Source organism: Belonocnema kinseyi, chromosome 2 (genome assembly GCF_010883055.1).
Source record: "Belonocnema kinseyi isolate 2016_QV_RU_SX_M_011 chromosome 2, B_treatae_v1, whole genome shotgun sequence".
In the NCBI taxonomy this organism is placed as follows: Eukaryota; Metazoa; Arthropoda; class Insecta; order Hymenoptera; family Cynipidae; genus Belonocnema; species Belonocnema kinseyi.
The window spans coordinates 112,019,594-112,036,631 of record NC_046658.1 but is presented as its reverse complement, the minus strand read 5'-3'; the positions used below and the strand labels follow the sequence as shown (position 1 = coordinate 112,036,631).

General features: G+C 25.0%; 1 protein-coding gene across 2 annotated transcripts in view; it reads right to left on the bottom strand.

Moving 5' to 3' along the window:
- Positions 1 to 4,743: 4,743 nt before the first annotated feature.
- Positions 4,744 to 17,038, bottom strand: part of LOC117168175 (dual specificity protein phosphatase 13-like) — a 15,503-nt gene continuing 3,208 nt past the window's right edge. Inside the window, exons 2-5 of one of the 2 annotated variants that reach the window (XM_033353622.1) lie at positions 15,912 to 16,094; positions 13,737 to 13,927; positions 8,875 to 9,101; positions 4,744 to 5,234 (exon numbers count right to left, since the gene is read on the bottom strand). In XM_033353622.1, the coding sequence (XP_033209513.1) occupies positions 5,038 to 5,234; positions 8,875 to 9,101; positions 13,737 to 13,927; positions 15,912 to 15,941 (645 nt within the window). In that variant the 5' untranslated portion in view covers positions 15,942 to 16,094 and the 3' untranslated portion in view covers positions 4,744 to 5,037. Of the gene's footprint in view, positions 5,235 to 8,874; positions 9,102 to 13,736; positions 13,928 to 15,911; positions 16,256 to 17,038 lie in introns of those variants that run through there. The other variant, XM_033353621.1, reaches the window with a different exon arrangement.

The window sequence follows — 17,038 nt, the reverse complement described above, 5'->3', positions numbered from 1 at the left end:
CGTTGAACTCCGAATGCACTGTGCACTTCCTTCAGACTACTTCAGACTTCACATCAGTTTCAGTTCACACGATCTTTACCATCTTTACCACACTTCACGCTTATTCACGGTTACTTCAGCTGCTGTTCCTTCCTGTTTATGATTATGGTTTAGAATTAGGTTGAATCATTTCTGTTAGAAACAAAGTAATTGTTCTTTTGCGAAATATATAGCATTTTCGGCAAAAAGTTGGTTCATTTTTTAATAAATAGGGAAGGCTAGGGCGGCATAGGAAAGAATAATTTTTGTCATTAAAATACTCGCTGTAAATTGTTATTTATATATTTGGAATCTGTATATGTTTCAATTTCGTAAATAATTGAATAAAACAATTAATTACGAATAAAACATACCAATTAAGACAAATTTAAATTAAGACAAACACTCATTATTTATTATTTCTTAATAAAAAAAGCATGATTTTTTGTGCAGAGTAATATTTATTATATTTTTTTCATAAATTAGGGTGGCGATTCATTTAACACAACAGAACCGAAAATTGCAAAATAATTCAATTTTCAAATCAAATTATTAACCTTCAACTACAATAGTGGCATTTTAACCAAAAAGATGATTTTTCAACTTAAATAATGAATATTTAATTAAAATATTCGGATTTTTAACTAAATAGATAAATTTTTAAACAATTAGATTAATTTTCGAAACAAAAAGATTAATTTTCTACCGAAAAATACCATTTTTAGACTAAATACATGAATTTTAACGAAACAGTTGAATTTTCAATCAAAGGAGACGAATTTTCAGCTAAATAGTTGAATTTTCTTAATAGAAAAATAAATCAATTTTCAACAGAAAATGGAATAGTTAGATTTTTAGTCAAACAAATGAGTTTTCATCTTAATTTTATGAATATTTAACTATAATTATGAATCCTCGACTGGAATATTAGTTTTAAGTTAAGAATATCAATGCTCAACCCAAGAAGACGAATTTTCCATTAAAAAAAGATCATTTTTAAAAAAACAAAATTAAATAATTAAATTTACATTGAAAAAATGAATGTTCTATCAAAACAATGAATTTTCAATAAAATAGTAAAATTTTCGGTAAAAAAAGTACTTTTTATGCAAAGAAAAAGTAAATTTCCAATCAAATAGCTCACTTCTCAACCAAAGAAATTAGTTTTTAATTAAAATGAAGAATCTTCAATAAAAAAATTAATTTTCAATACAATAACTTATTTTCCAAACCAATTAAAGCAATAAATATAAAAATAAAATATATATAAAATAAATATAAGGCAATAAATTAAACAATTAAGTTAATTTATTTATAACTTAAAAGATGAATTTTTATCTAAAATTATGAATATTTAACTCGAATACTTGAATTTTTAACCAAAAAGAAGAATTTTTAAACAATGAGATTAACCTTTTTTTAAAATCATTTTCTACCAACGAAGTCGATTTTCTATCAAAAAATTAGTTTTAAAAAAAACGTGATTTTTCAAAGAAATAAATGAATTTTCAAATAAGAAATACGAATTTACATACGATATGTTCAATTTTTAACTAAAAAAGATCCATTTTCAACTTTTGGTGGAACGGTTAAATTTTCAGTTAAAAAAATTAACTTCCAAAAAAACTGATAAAAATTCAACTAAAATGATATGATGAATGAATGATTCAACTAAAATGATAATGATGATTCAACTGGAATAGTTAAATTTTATACCTACCAAAAAGATAAATTTTCAACCGATCAGATTAATTCTATACAAAAAAGACGAATTTGTGGTTGATTCTGAATCAATCTATTTAGATTATTTTTTCATGAACTAAATTAATTTCCAAGAAAATTGTTTAATTTTTAAATAAAAAATATCATTCTTCAATCAAATAGTTGAATTTTCGTCTAAAAAATATTTAATTTTAACAAAAAATCAGATAGTTTAATTTTTCGTTAAAAATTAATTTTTAACAAAGTAGTTAATTTTTAAGAAAAAAATGTAAGTTTCAAAAGAAAAATGTAAAAAAAATTATATTATAATTCAGAATTATTTCCTCTTTGAAATACTACTTTTACACTAAAAACTACTTGAAGTTACTTTCTTTTTATAAAATTTAGAAGGAACTTTTAAATTGTGACGAATTTGGACTTGGAACAAGGATTTTTCCAATTCTTTTCTTTTAAATATCAGTTTTAATTCTTAAAAAAATTCCCGTTTCATGTTAAGAATTCCCTGTTTTAAGTTAAATTATATTTCTTTCCTAAAATTCCCTGTCCTAAAATAAAAGCGATAATTATCTTCACTCATATGCCCTGCAACTGTAGATAAAGTAGAAGTCACTTTTCTAAATTGACTACAATTTTTATAAATCCAATTTTTGAAATTTTCTATAAAAAAATTCAACAAAATATAATACATCGTGTGTGTAAATTATTATAAATTTCTTAAGACTTTTGAATCAAATTCAAAAAGATTGTTCAAAATTACATACGTGACAAATAAAAATTGAAATAAAGTTAATCTTTTTATGAAATATTTGAATTGATAATAAAAAAATAATTTTTTAACAAAAAATTTAATTTTCAACTAAATTTCTTTTTATTCAACCTTCAACCAAAAAATGACTTTTTAGCAAAGCAGTTCAAATTTTAACTAAGCAATTGAATTTTTAATAAAAAATATGAATTCTTAAAGAAAAATGTAATTGTTGAGATTTCAATCCATAAAGACTTCGATTTTAAATCCAAAACAGTTAAATTCATAAAAAAAATGAATTTCAACCAAAATAGTCTAATTCTCAAAAAAAAAGATCAATTTTCAACCAAGAAGATTCATTTTCTGCAAAAAAGATAAATTTTAAAGAAAATACTTAAATTTCCAACCAAAGAGATGAATCTTGAACTAAAATGATGAATTCTCAACCAAAAAAGATTAATTTTCAATCAACAGACGAATATTCAATAAAATATGATAGATCGTACGTATAAAATTCTTCTCTTTTCGGTAAGTATGAATGAAATTGAAAAATTTCCTGTTAAAAGATGAAATAAAAAATTGTGTTCTATCTTGTTTATATCATAATAAATTTTATGCGTTTTTCATACATTTTTTACCTCGAAATGAAAGTTTCGATTTTCTATTTAACTACTAACTAAATTTATTATTTAATAATCTTAGGTATGTCAAATAAAAATATTAAAAATAAGTTAATCTTTTAAGACCCAAGAAAAGACTTTTTAGCAAAGTAGTTGAGTTTTCAATAAAAAAAGATTAATTTTTAACGAAAAATGTAATTGCTGAGATTTTAATTATTAAAGAATATGTAATTCGATTCAGAAAAAAACGAATTTAAAACCAAATAGTTGAATCCTCAAACAAAAAGATGAATTCTCAAAAAAGAAGATTCATTTTCAATTAAAAAGATAAATTTTGCACAAAATAGTTATATTTTCAACCAAAAAAGATAAATTTTCAACAAAATATGTTTTTTAAATACATTTTTTACCTCAAAATGAAAATTTCAATTTACTATTTATTATTTAGGTTTATTTTTTGCAAGTTTATATAAACATAACGTTCTTAACTCTTGAAAAAGATTCAAAAAGGCTTTTGAAATTGTTTGCAGAATTTTAGTTATATCAAATCAAAATTTTAACACAAGGCTCACCTTTTGCCAGATAGTTGAATTTTAAAATAAATAATATGAATTTTCAAGAAAAAGTTAATTTTAAACCCCAAAAGAATTACATTTTAGTAAAGCAGTTGAATTTTTAATAAATAAAAATATTAATTCTCAACGAAAAATGTAATTTTTGAGATTTCAATCAATAAAGAACTATTTCATTCACAAAAAAAGAATTTTCAACAAAATGGTTGATTCATTTTTTATCAAAAAGTTAAATTTTCAAGAAAATAATTACATTTTCAACCAAAAAGATGATTTTTGAAGTAAAATTATGAATGTTCAATCAAAAAAATGTATTTTTAACAACGCAGTTTTTTAACCTAGAAGTTTCATGTTCTTTCTTGGCTGAAAATGAGCTTTTTATTGCTTAAAAGTTCAAATATTTGGTGATTTTTACTTTAAATATTTTATTAAAAATTAATTTTTTTTTGTAGTTGAAAATTCGTCTTTTTTAGTTTAAGAATTCATCTATGTTGTTAGAATACGGCGGGGTCCGCAAAATTGTCTTTAATTTTAAATTATTTTCTTCGTTATCAAGTTATTTTTGCTAAAAGAAACAAACTACGTTAAAGAAACAGTTTCCTAAATTCTAGAAAAATATTTTTTCTAAATATTAAAAAAAAATATTCACTGACTTTTTTTAATTTTTCAGGAATGCATATAGATTTTATAAAACTTTTTTTACATTGATGCAAATTTTTTATTTTAAACTTTAATCAAGTAAAATCTAAAAATTAAAGTAAAGTATTTTTTGTACCCATATTTCTGTAAGTCACAATTATTTTTTCAAACAAATCTTGCATCATAATGTAAAAATATCGAAGAAGGGAGGTTTAAAAACAACGATTTAAATACTTTATTTTATTGTCTTCTCAAAATGGAAACAAATTTCAACAGGACTTCGAACATAAACAAAATACCCGTAAATTACTTCTTTATGAAATACAAATTTAAATGAGATCCCTATTTTTTAAAAATAATATAGTATCAATAAATTACCAATAAATATTTCGTTTCAACTAAAATTAATTCTAAGAATATCTATAAAATATGACGAGAATCAATATAGATTAATTTCTAGTACCGTATGACAAAGCCTTACAATTAGAAAAATAGATTATCTACCATCACAATAAAAAATGCACAATATTCTACGTTTGATTCACAGAGTGAAGTTTCCTCTTCGCACAGTTAGAAAATAAGTGTAATAAAAAATATATAAGACTGCCAGCAGTCTCTCTACAAATTAAATTCTGCAATTTTCGCTTTTTCAGATTAGTATATTACATTTTTCTAATATTGAATTAACACTTTTTGATTTTCAAGCTGTAATATGTAAAATTTAAAGCCTTGATCGGCGCAGCTGATTATCGAGAGTTGCTAATTGCTCAAGAAAACCTTCGTTTGGATGAATGTCTCGATGTTCACGAACCGTTTTTAAGGCGTCGACAGCCAGCATGTTTTTTTTGATCATGAGATAGGCGAGAACACAGGTCGCACTTCGAGAAACTCCCATTAGACAATGCACGTATGCTTTTCCTAAAAATATAAACAGAATTAATAAGTATATTAGTTTTTCATTTTTTTTAGGCATCGGACTCACTTTAGAGATCAAAAATAGCCACAAATTTGAAAAAATAGTGTCGAAATTTGCAAAGTATTAAAATTGTGATTAGTCTCAATCAACCCTGTGCATTTCTCCATATTTCAGATTTTAACTTGACCCCGCAACTGTCCTAAGTTGATTAGTTCCTAATATCTCCAGCGTTTTTACATAGAAAGCAATGGGACTAAATCACTTTTTACATTTTTTAGTAAACAATACGTTACTTCCATGCAAAAATTTTTTTGAAATTAAAACAATGTTACTCATTTAACATTTCCGAATTGTTTAACAATCGTTTTCTATGAATAATAAAGACAAAATATGATTTATATGGTCATAAAATAATCCTGGTAAAGTGGAATATATCTTAGATTTGAATTTGAATGAAAAGTAAAATATGATTCTTAAAGTTTATTGTCGAAAGCAAATTAACAATATTATTAATGGAATGTAAAAATCCAGGAGAAAAATTTGAATAGTACTAAGTTTAAACTTACCATGTGAATACTCTCGCTTATGAATATATCATGGATATAATGTATTTCTAATTTAATTTAACTAAATTTACATTTGAAACCATTTTATTTAATATTCAGTGAAGAATAAAAAAATTAATTTCTTTAATTGCTCTCTTTTATCATTATATCATTTTAAGTCTAAAACAAAGATGTTAAAACATTGATTATATTTACATCTTGGACTTTTTATAAAATTATATATTATATTTTTGTCTCTGAAAAATAGTTTTTTATCTCAACAATTTGAATGATTGAATAAACTATTTTTAATGTTCTTTAAATATTTTTACATTCTCATCATTTATGATTGAGAAAGTATTAGAATTGTCGGAAATTTGGCATCACACTTTTTTAACGGATTTCCACGTTTCGAGACCCCCTGAATCCGAAAATCAGGTTTTCACGATGGCGTCTGTGTCTGTCCGTCCGGCCGTAAACACGATAACTCTCGAAAAAATGAACGAATCAAATTCATCTTTGGCACACTTTTTTTAGGTCCTAAAAGAAAGGACAAGTTCGTGAACCAGCCATTTCTGATAAACATTCAAAAAGTGGGCGCATTTTGAAAATTTTTGAGAACACTTTTATCTGAATTTAAAAATTTTATGTACGGATATTTATAGTATTAAAAAGAACAAACAATTTATCCTTATGACTTATTTCGATAAAAAGAAAATTCTTAGAGTTATAGCGTTTTCAAAATTTTTTTAATCAACCGAAAATTAAAATTTGAAGCCGAAAAACGCACGATATGAAAAAAAGTCAAGAGAAGAAAAACATTTCTTTTTGAAAGACCTAAAAGATTATCATAACCAATTTTTGGATTTTCTTCAAAAATCGAAAATTCAAATTTTGATTGCACAAAAAATAGAAAATAAAAAATTCCATTTTGTGGACAAACTATGTAGGATACGAAAAAAGATGAATTAACAAAAATGGTTATCCCAAAAAAGATTTACAACTTCGTTAAGAATCACTTCTTGATAGGAAGCGTACTTTTTGTTTTATTCGTGAAAAATAACGTTGAAAAAAAAATAAAATAAATGTGTGGAAAAACGACGAAAGTTACGAGAAAAAAAAAGATTTAACAAAACATGTTTACAAATGTCTGTCGGAAATCGAGCACGCAGCGCGAGTGTTACGATGAGAATGTGTACCTCAAAGCCTACAGAGCTTTGAGAAACTTAATCTTTGACTATACTTAATTAGCTAGACAATTCAGAATATGAAGACGCATATAAATACTGCCATCTAAAAGAGATTTTTTGATAAAGTTTTTTTCAAGCATTCCAAATGCAAAGAATAAATATCCGAGCGCGAAGCGCGAGATTCAAACTTCGCGCGCGACGAGATTGTGCCCGCGAGGCGGGAAGATTTTTATGTTATATGCTCATGAATAAAAATGTATTTTAATTTCAATTACATTTGAAACCTCCCTGAAATAGTTTGGAAGGGATGAAATCTTTATGACATATTTGTGAAATATTTTAAGTGAGCAACCCATCGAGGTTTCATTTATAAATTATATTCCGGTTTACAAACGTTTTTCCCAGCCAATTAAATCAAAAAATCGAACACTGAAGCTAAAAATTTTTCCATTTGAGGTCATAAAAACTGAGCTGCAAATTAAAGCACTTAAAGTGGAACTGTTGAATGTTTAATTTTGATATATTTTTATAAATCCACGCTATCGTTTTTAATTCTCTAAATTAAAAACTCAATCAGTGATCTATAAAATTTTACAAATTATATCATTTTGAGGAATTTTTAGCGAGATAAAATTAGAAATTGATATTTTTTAAAGGAACACTTTTTGAATTAGAAATTCTATTATTTAATTTTAATTTGCTTAAAAATCCTTAAAAAGCTTCAACATTTTATTTAAAAATCTTTAAAAATCAACAATTTGTTCAAATAAAAAATTTTTTCGGAACTTCTAAATATCTGTCAAAATTAATTCATTTTTTCCTACAACTATTAGGTAACCCTTCAAATTGTAGAAATTTTACACTTGAAATAATAGTCTAAATTAAAATATAATGTAGATTCTTGCAGATTTTAAACAAAAGATTAAAAGCTTTTTAAGAATTGTAAAACACTTCAAAAGAATAAAAACGTTTTCTTAAGATACCTATGAAAATTAAAACTATTTTTTAATTTTTAAAAATTATTTTAAGAGAATATTTAAAAAGATTTTAAAGGAATTGCGAAATTGTCAAAAAAGATTCTGGAAGATTTTAAGGTAACTTTTTCAAAAATTTGCATAATAAATTTGTTCCTTTGTAAATTATACATCAAAATTCAAGAATTTCACTTACAAATTAAACATTTTTCAAATACAACCATTCAAATTGTAACGTTCAAAGTTTAGAAACTCTTCGAAATTTTAACAATTCCAGGCTTTCTATGTCAAACAATACAGTTTAAAATTCTTTACTTAAAAATATTTGGTCTCAATTTGCTTGCCTTAAATACAAATTCAAATATAGCTTAACATTCAATAGTTAATCATTTTCGTAATTCAAAACTGTAAAATTGAATGGTTCAAAAATTTCATATTTTAAACTGAAACATAGTTGAAAATAGTTTATAAAGTTGCAGTCAGACGTTCACATTTTTCTACTGATTAAGACTTTTAAATTGAAAACGTTTAATTCTTAACGTTAAAATATAGAAATTCCTAAATTTTGAACTTATTTAAAATCGTTTTGTCAAATCCTTTTTGTTCACTCTTTAATGCATAAAGTACAGATCCATCAAAAAAATTTGTTATTTATTTATTAAATAAAAAGGGTTTTTGTCAAAAATGTTCAACTTCAAAGGATTTTAATTTTTAATTGTTCAATTCTTCAAGAAAGGATTTAAACTTTTTAAAATTAAAAATGTAAGCTTGAGAATAAAAATCTAAAATGAACATTTTTGAAAGTAAATAAATAAATAATAATAAATATAAAAATAATAATAATAAATAATAATAAATACCCTGTAACAGCCAAATAATGTTGAATGCTGGTAGGTTTGTATTTAAAATATTGTACTCAATTTCAAAAATTACCTCCAGAAGTTATAGCATCATCGATGAAATTCGCTGCGGGAAAAAAATACTGGCTTATGTCTGAATGTGGCACATCCAAAACAGGAAGGCCGAGATATTTTAGCGGTGTGTCTTTGTAGAATTCTCGGTCTGTTCTGCAAAATCCAAACTTTTTTCCTTCGGCGCAATTCAACAGGTGTGTAACTCCCAATCTATCTATCAGGTAGGGTTTATTCTTCGCAGTCTCCCTGGAAAAAATTTAAATAAAAAAATCAATTAGTTTTTAATGTATATTGCGCAAAAGCAACTCAAAAAAATAAAGTCAAACTCAAATGAAAATAGCAAAAATGCTGCAATAAATATTGTAAAATTTCTTGAGATCTTTGAAATATCCTCAAATCTCACGAAATCAATAGAAAATTCTTGAGAAAATTCTTCAATCTCCTGCAATTTTTGACAATCCTAAGAAATTCACTGAAACTTTATTAAATTTCTTGGAATTTTTTTAATGCACTATATTTAGGGTGGCCACTATTTTTCAAATTTTCGACATCCGGCTTTCTTCTGGCAAATATTCGTGATTTCTCCCGGTTTAAAAAAATGAGTTACTTTGAATCATACAATAAGTAGGATAAGGAAATTTTGGTGTCTGATACAGGAAAATACAGAGATGCGTAATGTCTCTGGATTTCTATTTCCTAACATGAAAAAAATACAAATTTAAAAATCCATTATTAGATCAATTTTTCATATTCTCATCCATAATAAGATGGCATTAGTTTGATGTAAAAACTGACTTTCGCGGATTTCATGAAATGTCGACGTTTTGAGGCTTCCTGAATCAGAAAAAAGTGTTTAATAATCCGGAAATAGATTGACAAAAATTGTCACCTAAAAAAGATCTACAAATTTGTGATGAATTACTTTTTTATAGGATAAGTAGTTTTTTTATTTGTAAAAAACAATATTGAAAATAAAAAAAATAAATTTGTGTAAAAACGATACATGCCATGAAAATAAATGAGACAAAATTTATTCAACCAAAAAAGATTCACAAATTCTTTAAGATTATTTTTTTTAAAGGAAGCGTAGTTTTTCTTTTAATCATAAAAAAAACAAGATTATAAATAAAGAAATTATAAAAGCAAAGCAATAAGAATAAGTATGTTTCAATTTTAGTGCATATTATTAATTGAAATGATACATGTTTTAGCGCTGCTAAGAATAAAATTTAATGCGAAATAAGAAACAAATAATAAAGTAATCATGATAAATACAATTTGTACTTTATTTTTCAATATCTAAATGAGCAGTAACAGGCAGAGCTACATAAAAAATGTATTATATTTTATATAAAAGTATTGAGCATCAGGTAGAAAAGTTGAGATTTTTGACAAAATCGAGTGCGAAGCACGAGACACGTGATGAGAATATGTTCATTAAAGCCGAAAGAGCTTTAACAAAAGAGAGTTCATAATCACAAAATTACAGTTCTTGATCCATTGACCTTTGATTTTAAAAGCTCTTTGCACGAATGTGGGAAAAATACAAAGACAAAGCGCGAGATAAATGCATAATCGAGCGCAAAGCGCGAGAACCAACTGTCGCGCTCGCTATGAGAATGTGCCCAGGCAGCGGGGAAATTTTTAATATAAGGTTTTAAATATTTTTAAAACAATAATTTCCAAAATTTATAAGGAGGAATGGAATTGTATAACTTCTAAGTCGAGGTGCTAAAAATAAAACAATTTTTTACTAATTCTTTGAAACATTTATTCTCTAAACTTATCAAGAAATCCGCCAGAATCCCTTGAAATATTTTTAATATCATTGCTATCCTAGGTATCCTTTAAAAATATTTAGAAATTTTTTAAATCCAACCAAAATTATTTGAAACTCCTTGAAAATATCAAAATTTCGCTCAATTGCTTGGCGTTTTTTTGAATACTCTAAAATCTTTAAAATATCTGTGAGTTTTGAAAAATACCATGAAGTTATTATAAAATCCCTTGAATCTGGGGTAATCCATAATAATTTAATAGAAGTCGAAAAAATCTTGTAAAATATTTCGAAATCTAAAATACCCATCAAAATGCTCCGAAGTCCCGAAAATTCCACAGGGCCACTTCATGAAACCTGAAACCGATTGCGGTTAAGCTTTAGAAAAAAATTTCAAATGGTCTATAATTATTTCTTATATTTCTAAATTCAATTCGTGTATTTTAAGAATAATAAATTATTTTTATCAAGTCAGAAAAAATTGTTGAAAAACGTGGACGTGTAAAAAATGGCGATAGTACGTTATTTTTAAGATAAATTAAACAAAAATTGAATAATAATTTATTATTCTTAAAAGACATGAATCGAATCTAGAAACGTAAGAAATAATTATAGAACAAATAAAATTTAGTTCTAAAATTTGACCGCAATCGGTTTCAGGTGATCATTCACGAAGTGACCAAACATAGACAAAATTTAGACTCCTCGAAATATTTTATGTCTTTTTTAATTCCTTGAAATCTTTAAAAATGTTTGAAATCCCTAGAAGTATGTTAAAATACACTGGAATCTATTGAAAACCATTGAATTCTGTTAAAATCCTCTGAAATAACTGGAAACATCTCCAATGTTTTTTAATCCCTTGAAATCTATGGAAATTAATCATATTATTTTATGGAATCTTTTAATTTATTTTGAAATCCTTTGAATGCCTTAAATATTGTACAACTGAGAGAAATCTTCAATAATTCTAAGAATTGCATTAAAATCTCTAAGTGTTCGGAATCATTTAAAATACACTGCACTTTTGTTAAATCCTGTCCAATTTTTAAAATCAATTTTATATTGTGAAATACCGTACTTCATCTTGAAATATTTAATATCATCAATAAATTCTTAAAAATTGATGAAATCTTCGAAATCCCCTGAAATTCCAAAAAATCGAAAATTAAAATTTATCGAAATATTGGATTTTATTTTAATTCCTTGAAATAATGTAGAATACTCTAAAGGCTTTAAGATCCCCTGAAGTCTTTCAAATATATTAAAATTCACTGAAATCTATTAAAAAGCCATGAATCCATGAATTTAATTTTTTTTTGAAATCCTATGATTTCCTTAAACATTGAAGCATTTTTTGAAATCTTCTGAAATCTGTTAAAATTCACCGAAATCTATGAATAACCCATGAATCCATTTTTTTTTGAAATCCTATGAACTTTTAAATATTTTCGAAATCTTCTGAAATCCGTTCAAATTCACTAAAATATATTAAAAACCTATGCGTCCATAAATTAAATTTTTTTTTTGAAATCCTATGAATTCCTTAAACATTGTAAGATTTTTTTAAATCTTCTGAAATCTGTTAAAATTCACCTAAATAAATCTATTAAAAACCCATGAATCCATGATTTTTTTTTAAATTCTTTGAATTCCGTAAACATTTAAAGATTTTTTGAAATCTTCTGAAATCATTTGAAATTCCTTAGAAATGTTCAAATCTCTTGAGATTTCCAATAATTCTTCGAAATCCCCTGAAATTCCACAAAATCAAAAATTAAAATGTATCGAACTATTGCATTTTATTTTAATTCCTTCAAATAATTTGGAAAACTCTAAAAGCATTAAAAAACCCTGAAACCTTTAAAATCTATTAAAATTCACTTCAATCTATTAGAAGCCCATGAATCCATGAATTTCATTTTTTTTGAAATCCTATGAATTCCTTAAACATTGTAAGATTTTTTGAAACCTTCGAAATCTTTTGAAATCTGTTCAAATTCACTAAAATAATATTAAAAACCTATGAGTCTATGCATTTAATTTTTTTTTGTTGAAATCCTATAAATTCTTTAAAAATTTTAACATTTTTTTAAATCTTCTGAAATCTGTTATTCACCTAAATCTATTAGAAACCCATGCATCCATTTTTTTTGAAATTTTATGAATTTTTTAAACATTTTAAGATTTTTTTAAATCTTCTGAAATCATTTGAAATTCCTTAGAAATGTTCAACTCTCTTGAGATTTCCAATAATTCTTCGAAATCCCCTGAAATTCCACAAAATCAAAAATTAAAATTTATCGAACTATTGCATTTTATTTTAATCCCTTCAAATAATTTAGAAAACTCTAAAAGCTTTAAAATACCCTGAAATCTTTAAAATCGATTAAAATTCACTGAAATCTATTAAACCTCCATAAATCCATGAATTATTATTTTTTAATCCTATGAATTTCTTAAACATTGTAAGATTTTTTGAAATCTTCTGAAATCTGTTCAAATTCACTGAAATAATATTAGAAATCTATGAGTCCATGCATTTAATTTTTTTTTTTGAAATCCTATAAGATTTTTTGAAATCTTCGAAATCTTCTGAAATCAATTGAAATTCCTTAGAAATGTTCAAATCTCTTGAGATTTTCTATAATTCTACGAAATTCATTAAAAACTCATGAAAGTCCTAGGAATAACTTAAAATACATTATATTATTTAAAATCCTTCGATCATTTTAAAATCACTTGAATCTTATAAAATTCCGTACATCTTGAAATCTTTAATACCTTTTGAAAATCCTTAAAAAATGTTAAAATCTTTGAAATCCTTTGAGAACCCATAAAATGCGCAGAATTCTCTTAAAATTTAATTCCATTTCATTTACTGCCTACAGTTTTATAGAAATTACCTAAAATCCTTTGATATATTTGATACCCTTTTAAAATATCTTGAAATTTGTAATATTTTTAAAAATGTTGAAAACTTTACAGAAGTTTAAAAATATGTTTAAAGGTAAAATAAATAAAAAAAAGTGTAATTACTAATTAGCTTCTGAACCAAATTGCTTGAGTATTTGAATATTTTTTAATTAATATAAATTACTTACCCATCTCCGATCAAAATGTTAGGGTAAACTTCGTCGCAGTTGATGATTTGCTGTAGCTGATAATATTCCTTTTCATCCATGTCAACATCGAAACCAGGTAAGGGTGTGTACTGCCTTGTTTTTGTAGTGAAAAGGGCTTCGACTAAATGTCGTTTGGTTGTTTCGCCACCAACCAAAAATTTAGTAAAGTCCTATATAGAAAAATAATATTTTTTATTACTTTTGGCGAATTTCAAGCCTCGAATATAATATAACTAATTATGGTAGATAGTTCTCTCTTTCCGGTTCTTTTTTTATTAGAGATTTAATTAGTTTGTTGCAAATTCAACATTTTTTAAAAATTTGTCTTCTTAGCTGGAAAATTTAACAATTACATTGAAATTTTTTTCTTTCTTGGATAAAAAATTCTTTTTGGATTTGGAAATGTATCCCTTTCTGTAGAACATTCACCTTTTTTTGGTTAAAAATGCTACTCTCTGATTAAAAATTAATCTGTTTCGGTTGAAAATCAACTTTTTTGTTGGAAAACTCATATTTTTGGCTCGAGAATTCAACAAATTGGTAGCAAATTTTACTCTTTGGTTTAAAATTCACGCATTTATTTGAGAGTTCGTCTTTTTGGTAGAATGTCAATTTTCTTGGTTAAAAAATAATCTGCTTTCGTTGAGGATTTAAGTATTTTGTTGAAAATACGATTTTATTGCTTAAAAATAAATTAATTTTCTTAGATAACAATGCAACTTCTTTGCTGAAAGTTTATTACTTTCTTCAAAGTTCTTTTTAAGATTCAAAATTCGTTCTTTTTTTTTGTTAAAAATTAATTTACTTCACTTTAAACTTAACTACCAAATGAAATTTGGACTAACTAAAAAGATCAATTTTTAATCATTAATGCAAAAATTAAATTTTTATTAAAAAAAAATTAATTTGTAGCAAAAAAAGGAAATTTTAACAAAGAAGTTCAATTTTCAATCTGTGCTGAATTTTTTACTAAAATTATGAATCAGCAAAATCGTAGAATTTTTAGTCTAGCAAAGATGACTTTTTATCAAAAAATGGAATAATTAACTTTCCATAAAAAAAAAATTTCAATTTAGAAATCACGAATTTTCGACCGAAGAGTTAAATTTGGTTTCGGTTCCAAATTGTTGCATTTTAAAGGAAATTTTTTTTTACAAAACAAAAACTAAAACTATAAACCACTCAACCAAAGCAGATTAATTTTCAACATAAAAAGTAGTATCTTTAACCTAAAAAAATATTTTTCTACTAAAAGACAAATTTCCAATAAAATGCATACATATTCAACCAAACAATTTAATTTTCAACCAATAACATTAAATTTTTACCAAAAAATATGAATTTTTAACCAAATAGTTGAATTTGTGGTCTAAAAAATATCAATTTTCAACCAAAAATGGAATCGTTAAATTTTCATTGAAAAATAATAAGTTTTTATTTAGATGAATCAAAGTTTTGACAAAACAGTCGAATCTTCAACAAAACTGTGAGTTTTCGAACGAATCCTAGTTGAATTTTCTATCAAAATGTTGAATTTTTAAGGAAGAAAGACTGATTTTCTACAAAACAGTTGAATTTTCTACCAGATATTATACATTTTCAAATAACAAGTTATTTTACAACCAAATAGTCGAATTTTCAATTAAAACTATTAATCTTCAACAAAAACAAATTAATTTTCAATTTAACAGTAGGATTAAAAAAAAAATGATTTTCAACTATAAAAGACGAATTTGCAAAAAAATTGAATTTTCGAACGAATAGTTGAATTTTTTCGACCAGTGTTGAATTTTCTACAAACAAGTTGAATTTTCATCTTCAGGATATAAATTTTCAACAAAAAAAAACTATTTTTCAACCAAGCAGTTGCAGATTCAACTAAAACTATGAATCTTTAAACAAACAATAAAACAGAAAAATGGTTGAAAAGACTATATACATAATTAAAAGGAAATTAATATTTTTGGTAGGTTTTGTATAATAATTTTAAAAATTCAGAATGAAATTAGCTTTTTCATGGAAGGAACGCTTAAATAGGTGAAGAATTAATTATTTTTCTCTGAATGGAATTAATATTTGTTTTGAAGTTTAGAGGTTAAGTTTTAATGATATGGTTATAGGTAGTAGTGCATTATAATAACGATAATAACATACCTTATCTCTATCTCTCCACGTGCTTTTCATCTTGAATCGTTGAACTTTTTGTTGCGGAAAATGTAACAATATCTCACGAAGCCTTCGAGCCGTTATAAAATGTTTATTTTTACATATCCTTACGAAACTGCGCTTGGAATTCGTGTGACGCGTGAGACAAACACCGATATTTTGACCTGCAATCTGAGATTTAACGAATAAAAACACTTGGTTCCGGATAGAGAAATTAAATTTTCTGACAAGATATTAAAATTTTAACTTCTGGGACAATTCACGTTGCACTTTATCTGATAACACAATTTCAATAACTCATGACATGCCTAATGATTGATGACGACGTGATAAAGATGACAATTATATTTGACTAGGGTAGTTACAGCTGGAACGTCTGGAACGGGGAACCACTGGATTCTTGAACTACTTTATTTTTGGATTTTGCGCGCGGAACTTTAAATTATTAATTTATCGAATTTTTTATAATTAGGTTGTTTCTCATGGTTGGATTTATCATTAATAACAATTTAATTTAAAACGAATCAGGTAATAGTTACAGTAAATAAAAAATATATATACATATATTTAGAATGAAATTCTAATTGAGTGATGATGTCACTCAGAATATCCTGCCCATGATTTAAAGTAAAAATGTTGCATTTTCAACAAAATAGATAACTTTTTAACCAAACAGTTGGGTTTTCAAACAAAAAGATGAATTGTCAAAAGAAGAGTTGAATTTTCAAGAAAGAAAGACTTTCAAACATATTTTTTAAAACAAACTGTTGTATTTTAACTAAAATGATTAAAAAAATGTTACCGGAAGAATTTGCATTTTCAAACTAAAAAGAACACTTTAAAACAAAAGAGTTGAATTCCGAGACCAAAAGTATGAATTTTCAACAAAAAAGTTACTTTTAAACCAACCAGTTAGATTTTATACCTGAGTAGTTAAATCTCAAACAAAATGCATGAATTCTTAGCAAAAGAGTTAAATTTTCAAAACAAAAACGTTCATTTTGAACCAAATAGTTGCATTTTTTACCAAAATGCTTAAATTTAAAATTATGAATTCTCATCCAAAAAATTGAATTTGTAACAAAAACTATAGTTCTGCTTTTAATTAGATGATA